Below are 9,434 nucleotides of genomic sequence, written 5' to 3'. Positions count from 1 at the left end.
AAGACAGGCCGTGTGACGAGACATGAAGAGAAGATAATACTACAAAAGCATCTGTAGACAGAGACTTGAGATGTATCACGGGTACATAAATTATTCAATGTCTGTGCAACAATGACTCAACAACAAAGTTACCTTCAAATAATAGTGGGGGCGTGGTGACCATGACCTCAGCAATGGAAGCAGAATTCAATCAGCGAGCAGGAAAACAAAAAGGAACTCTAAAACCACAGCCCCTTTCGCAACACAGGACCATGGAAAAGCGTATGTGTGTTTACCGTGTCACAGCTTCTAGCCTGGCTTACAACTTTTTATTGCAAGTCATTCTCTCTTTGTTGCCTTTCTGGTCTCCCTCCCTCTCTCTCTCTCCCTGCTGCTACTGCATTTTTAATCTCTATTTGCCACAGGAAATTCAATACCGTTAAACCAATACGTTTAACCCTAAGTGGGCAACATTGAATGATACTGACAAGAAATTAAAAAGTGGAAAACACAATTTGACATTAAAAAATCTAAGGTAATACTGATGATAAATTGCCAGCAAAATTGGCAGTGTAGATTTACAGAAAAGTGGATCACCTCAAGGATCGTGCACTGGCATGTTAACATCAATACTTGCAATGTGATTGCAGCAGACCACAGGTACACAGGGTGCATTTTTTCCATGTCAGATCAGAGCAATTCTTTTGATCGAAGCTCCTGGTGAAACAAGGGGAGAATAAAATAATGAAAATGAGCTCACCTTCCCAGAGTCCATTGCAGTGATGACCCACACACAGTGTGCGTTGTTCTCATATTGAACAGGGTAGTTAGGAGAAGTTATGACCCCTCTGGGCCCCCTTAGGTTACTGCCACAGGTACGTGCTACAGAAAAAGAGAGACAGAGCAACAAAAAGTTTTTAAAAGGATTTATAGGGTAATCAACATTATGCTCACAGGTGCAAATAGCTTCTTACCTTAAAAAGAGAAAAGGAAGTGGGTGTGGTAGTGACAGAGAAAAAAGATAATGACAAAATCCTTTCAACTGTATTTAAAGGACACTTTTGGTAGCCCTACATATTTTTGTTTCAGCTTGGTGAACATATTTAAAATGACCATTACAGACCTTAGTAAAATAAAGAACATTGCATTGCAATGTACTGTACAGGTGTACCTAATAAAGTGATCAGTGATAGTACTCCTGAGGGATTTTTGTAATAATTCTTGTAGCTGCCTAATGCACTTTCATGTGAATTACTAGCAGTCACTGCATAGCCATATCTCAGTAATGTAATAATATTGATAACAGTAAGGTCTAGACCTTACTTTGTAAAGTGTCCTGCGATGACTTTTGCTGTGATTTGGCGCTTTACAAATAAAATTTGATTTGATTTAATGAAACTGGTGAATACTGTAAAATAAAAAAACACAGGGCACGCACATCCAACAACAAAACTAAAGGCAACAAGCAGACAAAAGATCCGCACACTGCACTAAGCTCTGAGCAATTTTAAATAAGCAGCAATGTTTCAATCTAAAAATGATCTTTGTCAGGCATTGTTAAGTGACATCATGACTGAGAGCGATTAACACCAGAACAACAAGAACAAGACCATGGTTGTTAGAAATTATACCTTGCCTTTATCGGTGTTGTGTATTTATGCTGCAGAGGACAGAGGAGAATGATGTATTATTCTAAGAGCATATTATGAGCTCCACAGATCCAGTGTTTACAAGAGCGCCTTTCAGAATTGTTTGTATTGGATACAAAATAAAAAACACATACTTTGGAATAAGCATGAAACCTAGAGCCCTGGGCAATTAAAACCAACAACAACTAAAAAGTACTTTTAGTTGTGATCTGAAGATGTTTTTCATCCATTTTCGTACATGTATTTGTGAGTTGGAGAAAGCCAAAAGCTTTTAAACTAACATTTGCTGACAAACATGATGAGATGAACAGTTTCAGCAACCATCTTGGAGGTGGGCTAATGAAAATCAAATTTTCTATGGTCATATTGTGGGCATCAGGTCAGGTCAAGTCCAGCAAACAGTGTCCCTATGATGTTCAAATGCTAAACAGTGACAAGTCAAGTGTCATATCTGCCTTGTAAAAACTACCTGTATTCTCCAGAAAGCTGATGATACTCTATCCGTTTCTATTATTGTGTCCACTCCCTTTAAATGCATGGTAACAATATTGAGAAACAATGTAACAAAAGACCAGAAAATGTGAAAATTATTGTTGGAGTAGCAAAAGTTTGTGATGTATTTAGTTAATATGCTTGTTAGCATACCAGCATTATATGTTAGCATTACTCTCAGAGAACATTTGATGAGAATTTTATCTTTTTAGCATAGGACAAGTGTAATATTTGATCTGTCAGTAGTGCCATATGAAAGGTCAGAGGGCAGTAGAAATCAGACCAACACTGACTAGATCACATGCTGCTGAAATAACATGGCTAAAATGCTTAAAAGAAGAAGAAGAAGAAAAAGATTTACCCATTTTTATATGTTAAAAAAGCATGTTCCAAGTAAAGATGGGGATTTTTTAAAATATCTGTCCACAAAATCCCTTTTCCTGCTGCTAAAACCTTTAGTGTCTTTGCTGAAGACTTTGCAGATCCCTGTTATCAACAGCATTTTTCATAATATTCTTCCTAGTGCTCTATTTTATCCATATTGATTTCGGCTTGTGTGATACTCAAGGTGATATTTCCTGTCTTCAGTACCTCATAAAGTCACCCACATGTTATTGCCTTTAAAGGATATTTGGAAAAAAGTGTCCAAAGTCCTTTCAGAAAACCTGCCTCTTGAGCACAGTAATATTAAAGAGCTTACTTGACATTTTCAGTTAGTTTTAGCCAGAAAGCACTGTCACACTTCAGAGCCAGTTTTACTCGATCATATATTTTCTCTTTGGCTATCATGATGACTTAGCCGGAGGCGATCGCTGCCATTAGAGGGAGAAAAGTCCAATGACACAAGAGGAAACACACGCGCTTTCTGAGAGAATGTATAAACTAATAAACTATCTCGACAGCGATGAGTGAAAGAGTAAATAGAGAGCCGTAATAGTAAAGTAAAAAAAAGTTTGCATTACAGTACTTTTGAGAGACAATGCAGTGAAACATGAGAGAGAGAAAAGGGCAGAAAGAGAGCATGGAGAGGGTGACAGATAGTGTGAGAAAGGAAGAGGGAAAAAGTGAAGGAGGCAAAAAAGAGACAGAGAGAAAATACCACAAGAGAAAGAGAGATGAGGATGACTGATCTGCCTGTTAATTAGAAAAGAGAGCTGAAACACACTGCTCACAGGTACACACACACACAGACAGAAACACATTCATGGCAATTCATTCCTGAGTCCAGCCTGTAATTACCAGTAAAGTCTCAGCAGAGAATGAGTGAGGCTCATGGGTTTGACTGATGAGTGCTCACACCAGATAACACAGCACACCAGAGTAGGGGAATTTTTATTCTGTGACGGCGTACTTGTTTGTGCCTAACAGCGTAATGACCCTCTTTTCTTTTCCTCTCTCCTTCTCTCTTGGCATTTATCCCTCTCTCTAATTACAGCCTCTCTCTAATTACAGATATTTATGTGAAAAATATCAGAAGACATAAATCACTGTCAAACACATTACCTTGAATGTTCCCAGCTATTGATTTGTTTCACCCATTTCAATTCGCCAATTCACCCGTTAAATAATGATTTTACCCTAAAATGTATAAACTTAATTAATCCACATAAAACGGCTGTTAATTTTTGGCATTTTTACCATTTTTAACAAAAAAAAAAAACAACCTTTTTTCCATTTCTAATAGATTTATAGCACCAAAACTTATCAGAATCATGGCTCTTGGTCACCTGACTAAAACAAAATGTGTAGTTATTCCATGAATATATAAACTTTATAAAACACTTCATATTAGCAAATTTTGGAAATATCTACACTAGATCATCTCCATTATTTTACTCTCCCTTCATCTTTACTGCATCTTACTGACAAGAGTAGGCTATATCATGCAATGAGGCAGGTGCCTGCAGTCACAGACAGACATATAGACACAACACACACACACACACACACACTTACACTATAATACGATGTGACAAGGACCCTACAGTACGTGTCTGAGCACAGGCACTGCCTGTCCATCAGACACACACACACAGCTAAAGGCAAACGCTGCTGCAGCGATGAGGCGTGTGACATTGTCCTTCGGACACTCGCTGTCAATGTGTGTGTGTGTGTGTGTGTGTGTGTGTGTGTGTGTGTGTTGCATGCATGCACACTTGAGTGTGTATGCTACAGTAACGGCATGCCTTTCCATTGTGGAGCAATACAACCAACAGGGTATTGTCAGTAAATGTGGCACGTGAGAGCCCTGCATCGTTGCTCTGCCACTCTCACAGTTATTTACTTAGTCAGCCAGCCAGTCAGGAAGTAAATCATGATTTTAATACACTGGCAAACAACAAAATGTAAATGACAATAATCCTAATTTTAATGTTTCTCTAATACTATACTTTTAGAGTATCTGCATTTCCAAATACCAGAAATCTAATCTTATAGAAGTTGTTTGACAAAAGTGTTACATGTATTGCCTTAGAAATGGGAAATGAGAGCATTAGATAGGTGTACACAGCAACCACTGTAGTGGATCCTAGGAGCAGGTGATGTTTTTCAAGCTGATGAAAGAAACATGCCTATATAAGAGCTGCTATTTCTGTAAGTCGACATAACGTTTTTGAGACAATTTTCTGGCTCTGGCACAAGATGACAACTCCATTCTCAATACCGCCTACAAACCTCATACTGGCTTGTTTTTCCAGCACAGCACAGTACAACACAGCACCAATTTAATTGCTGAAAAAGTCTTTTTCAGAGTTGAGCAATGATTTAGAGGTCTGAGACTAGGCTAAACTAGTGGAGAAATATAAACTTTATGAAGAATCAGAACAGTTATAATGTAAAAACAATTAGAAGAATTTAAATTTAACATGTTTCACCCCACTGGAGCAGACGATTCTTTGCTGAAGGAGCTCAGACGGGAAACCTTGTGACTGTTCCAGTGCCCAGGCTAATGACTGAAGGTGAAAAGGATTTTTCATGGCTTCATGGATCTGGACCAACAGCCTGGGGAGCTCAGGCAGCAGTAGGCATCACATTTTAAAGGACAAGGTTTATCTTATCATCATCAACAAATCCCCACAAAAGCAAAAACCTATAGTAACAATAAATGTATTTAAAAAGACCTATGTAATCACAGCCCTATAAATCCCTCTGCTATCCAAAAACTATTAAGAACACAGGGAAGTTATACCATTGGATTTTGGTGACATATTCCTGCTTTATGATGAACAAGCAAGTGTATTGTTTCTACATTTCCGAGAACATTACGGCTTCTACGGGGCACATTTTTAAAACCCTCTGTTGGACCTCTGGGGTTGATAACAGTTGCTACAGCAGGATATCATGGTTGGTGATTTAACTCCTGGCTCCTCCTAACAGCATGCAGAGAATAACACTGAATCTCAGATAAGAGGTTCAGCACCTTGTATTGCCGCCTTCACCATCAGTAAATGACATACAGTATGAATATACTGTTTTCATTGGGCCATTCATAGTATAAATGCACCATGTAAATGCAGTCTGTGGATGTTTACAGAACATTAAAAATACACTGAACTTTTCAACATGTCATTTTCAATCAAAAGGACACTGATGTCTTTGTTTAGACAGTGGTTTTAGTGTCAAATATGTATCTCTTATTTGTCCCATTTTATTAATGTATGGCATGGGTGCATTTACTGTATAATAATAATTATCCCTTTATTAGTCCTGTTATGGGTAAATTTACACACTCACACACCGATGGTGGTGCTGCTCTGCAAGGAGCTGCTCTGGCCATCAGGAGCAACTTGGGGTTCAGTGTCTTGCCCGAGGACACTTTGATATATGCATACCATCAGTGGATGAACCCAGTTTCGGTGAGAATCATGTTTGAAACTTACTTCTGCAGATGGGTCTGTGGTCACTCCAGGCAGCCAGTGTGTCAGTGACTCGTTGACAGGTGATACTTTTAGATCCTTGTAGTACATAACTGTCATCACAACTGAACTGGACGCTGGAGCCAACTCTGGATAAGGAGACACAACAGCAGCAATGCTCGTTAAAAATAGAAATAGTAGTAACTTTGACTCTAGCTCTGACTGCTTCACTCAGTCACAGTAAGGTGGTACTGTGATATCTGTATAAAGCTCTTACATCGTTGCAGAAATCAGGATGTTTTGTAGATAACTGTAGAAATAACATACAGCACGAATGATTAATTATATTAATGAATACAGTGGCCTTTTGATCCCAGTGGAAAATAACCACCATCACTGATTATCCAGTCGGGACCTGTAATTTCTCTCTTTCTATAAGACACTTTTATAATTGTATCTTTTCCTTATTGTCTGCTTGACTTTGCTGTTCTCTGCTCTATTTTCTCCACTTGTCATGCTTTCCCCTCTCTCTCATCATTTGTTCTGATCATTTGTGTTGTCTCAGTCTCTCCAGCACCCTGCTGTCTAACATGTGAGAGGGACATTCAGCCATGTAAGTGGATGTCTGCATGGTGTCTTGTCTGTAAAGCTTAATGTCTCCTCCCTGCTGATATACACCACAGTCTACCACCTGGCCAAACATTCACTATGCAGGGTTCCGGTTGCTCAGTCGCTCCACCCTGTTGTTAAACACTGAAGAGTTGTACAGGCTGGCCAAATCTCTGCTAGTGCCTTTGTCACAGAGAGTTGGGCCACTCACTTCACAGCTTCTGCTACCTCTACTGCTGATTACACTGAAAATACCTTACATCCAACTGTTCACTCTGAACATAGCAATTCCAGTAAAGAAAACTTCATCGTTATTGCCGTTTCCTTGAAAAGAACCAAAACCTTTCCTTCGCAATTGTGTAAGTGGTTGTCTGTGGACCCAAACTGCCACAACACCCTCTTTCAAATTTCTCTGCAGGTATGTTCTTTCTCCAGTTTTACTTTATCACACCACAATTCTGTCTGAGCTCCTGTATCCTGGCGCTTAATGGTGATTAGATACAAACCTGCAACATACACCAAACACAAAAACACTTGGAGGTAATGACCTTTCACTTACTCAGCCAACTCTATTAATGGTCCTGAACAGTTTGTGCTGTCACTCTTGGTAAAGAAGAGCACCAGGAGCTGGGGCTTTAAAAATAATTATTGTTTTGGCCTGAAAATGTCTCAGAAAAAGGTAAAAATGGATTGTCTGTCTTGACACTCTTATAAATCATAAGAGAAACATAAGAACAATTTAGCTTCCACTGATTCTAAACAGATGAGTCGTAGGGAGAGGTGATTATTTTATAATTGCTCACTCCTGATTAAATTAAATTATGTCTCCCTTTCTACTGATTAGATGACAGACAGCATAAAGTGCACCATTTAAAAAGCCCCATGTCCACCAAGTCCTTGTTTATTTGCTATGATCTTACTTCTGAAACAATCATATATGAGCAGGGACCCTTACAAAACCCTAGGGGGTGATTAGTCATGTAAATACTGATAGTGTGTCTTTGAAAAGAGGAAGCTACTAATAGTGATTAAACATGATAACACACAGTGAATGATGTAGAACAGATTCAGCCTTCTGTTGGCTTGGAACTGCAGTTTCAGACCTGCAGCTCTGAAACTGAATGTAACATGCCAACCTCTGCCACCTGCTGGCAATTTGAGTAACAGCAGAATCAGTCTAGACTGAGACCCGGCTGTGCACGTGCATGTCATCTACAGGCAAAGAAAGTAATGGCTGCTGAAATATACATACTTGTGCCACTTGTGGTAATGGAGGGTTAAAAACTGTAGCAAGCTACAGATTACCTGGTTGTGGCAAACTGTACAAAATCCAGCCTCCAGTCTAAAGTTAGCGTTAGATGACTAATGAGTAAAGGTTTCAATCCAGTATAATGGCCTGGTTATTGCAAATATGACACAAAGCACTAACATTACACAAAACACAAATTACTCCCAAATTACCATCACATTAATAAAACACAGAGATAAAATCAAGAACATGCTAGGTCAATAATGTTACCAAAAAGAGCGCGTTAGCTTTAGCTGAAGGAAGAACACCACATCCGAACCAAATTTAAGTCCTCTGACTCCCTTCTTTACTAAGAATAATTAAAGATACAAAGTATATATGCTCCCTGGTGAATTGTAGCAGGTTGAGTGAGGGAGACTCTGTACATGTACACACAGTCCTGAGAAGAGCTTTTTTTTAGCCAGAATAAAACAAAAATCACCTTTGCAGGTGCAGCAGGAGTGTGCAGAGCTTTTAAATCAAGTCACTGATAGTACAAAAGGGAATTAAATGATAAACACATTTGTAAAATCCTGACAGCTAACATTTAGTTTTAAAAACACGAGCTGGATTTTAAATATTTGAGATTTTCTTGCACTAAATGCGACATGTACACACAAGGGGTGAAACACACACACACACTGAAAACAACAGTTTTGGCAACATCAACATGTCTGTATATACAGGTTGAAATGACTTCCACATAATTTAGTCTGGCAAGCACTAATGGAGAACTTTGATAAGGATGTCCCATGCTCACTGGACTAATTCTGGGCCTAGAACAGGGGCAGAGTGGCACTCACTCTCAGCATCACTGTGCTTTCTTAAGAAATACCCTGTAATCTCAACTGGACACTGAGGTCACACTGTGTGTAACCTCAAGATAATCTGGGCAAACAGAAACAGCCTTATTTCAAACATGAGGACTCATGAGGCATAAACTCATCTTACCAGTTTTCAGTCCTGGACTCCCTGAACTGTCAAACTATTCTGTACAGCTATAAAACAGGGTGGGATGGGACCAACACACACAGAGTAAAGACAGACTGTGTGCTTTCAGTAGTACAACACCGTTCAGCCTGGAGCAGGGCTCAGTTTCTAGATGACTGACGGTAATCAGCTCCAAGAACATACCAGCTCAGCAGGAGTTCTCCTGATCCTTCTGATTACAACATGTATTGTGCTGACAACAACCACACTGCTCTGAAAATTAAAACAACACAACATAAACCAAACAAAAAATTCACATAAACTGAGTAAGCATTCTTCAGCACACATCTCATCCAAATGATGTAATGACTTGTGCAGGTTTGCAGATATAATCCACTGCAAGAAATGTCTGTAATCTGGTTTCCACTGTATGTGTCTGACAGGCATGGTCAAAAGATCAGCAATGTCTAAAGCACTTGTGGATGTTTTAAATATACTTGATTTGACTGAGTGACTGGGAGCTGAAATAAAGTACAAAGTGAACTTACTGAAAGGTAGAGCCCATCCTCTTTCCATTTTCTGGAACTCCAGGATCTGGACAAACATCACCAGCAAGGCCGCTTTGACTCACTG

General features: G+C 39.2%; 1 protein-coding gene across 1 annotated transcript in view; it reads right to left on the bottom strand.

Moving 5' to 3' along the window:
• Nucleotides 1-9,434, bottom strand: part of LOC109969021 (CUB and sushi domain-containing protein 1) — a 404,580-nt gene that overhangs the window by 170,346 nt on the left and 224,800 nt on the right. The window contains 3 exon segments of the mRNA XM_020615656.1: nucleotides 740-861; nucleotides 5,999-6,123; nucleotides 9,350-9,431. Of these exon segments, the coding sequence (XP_020471312.1) occupies nucleotides 740-861; nucleotides 5,999-6,123; nucleotides 9,350-9,431 (329 nt within the window).

Source organism: Monopterus albus, unplaced genomic scaffold (genome assembly GCF_001952655.1).
Source record: "Monopterus albus unplaced genomic scaffold, M_albus_1.0 scaffold168.1, whole genome shotgun sequence".
In the NCBI taxonomy this organism is placed as follows: Eukaryota; Metazoa; Chordata; class Actinopteri; order Synbranchiformes; family Synbranchidae; genus Monopterus; species Monopterus albus.
The sequence above is the reverse complement of the archived record's forward strand: the minus strand, read 5'-3'. Positions and strand labels throughout refer to the sequence as shown.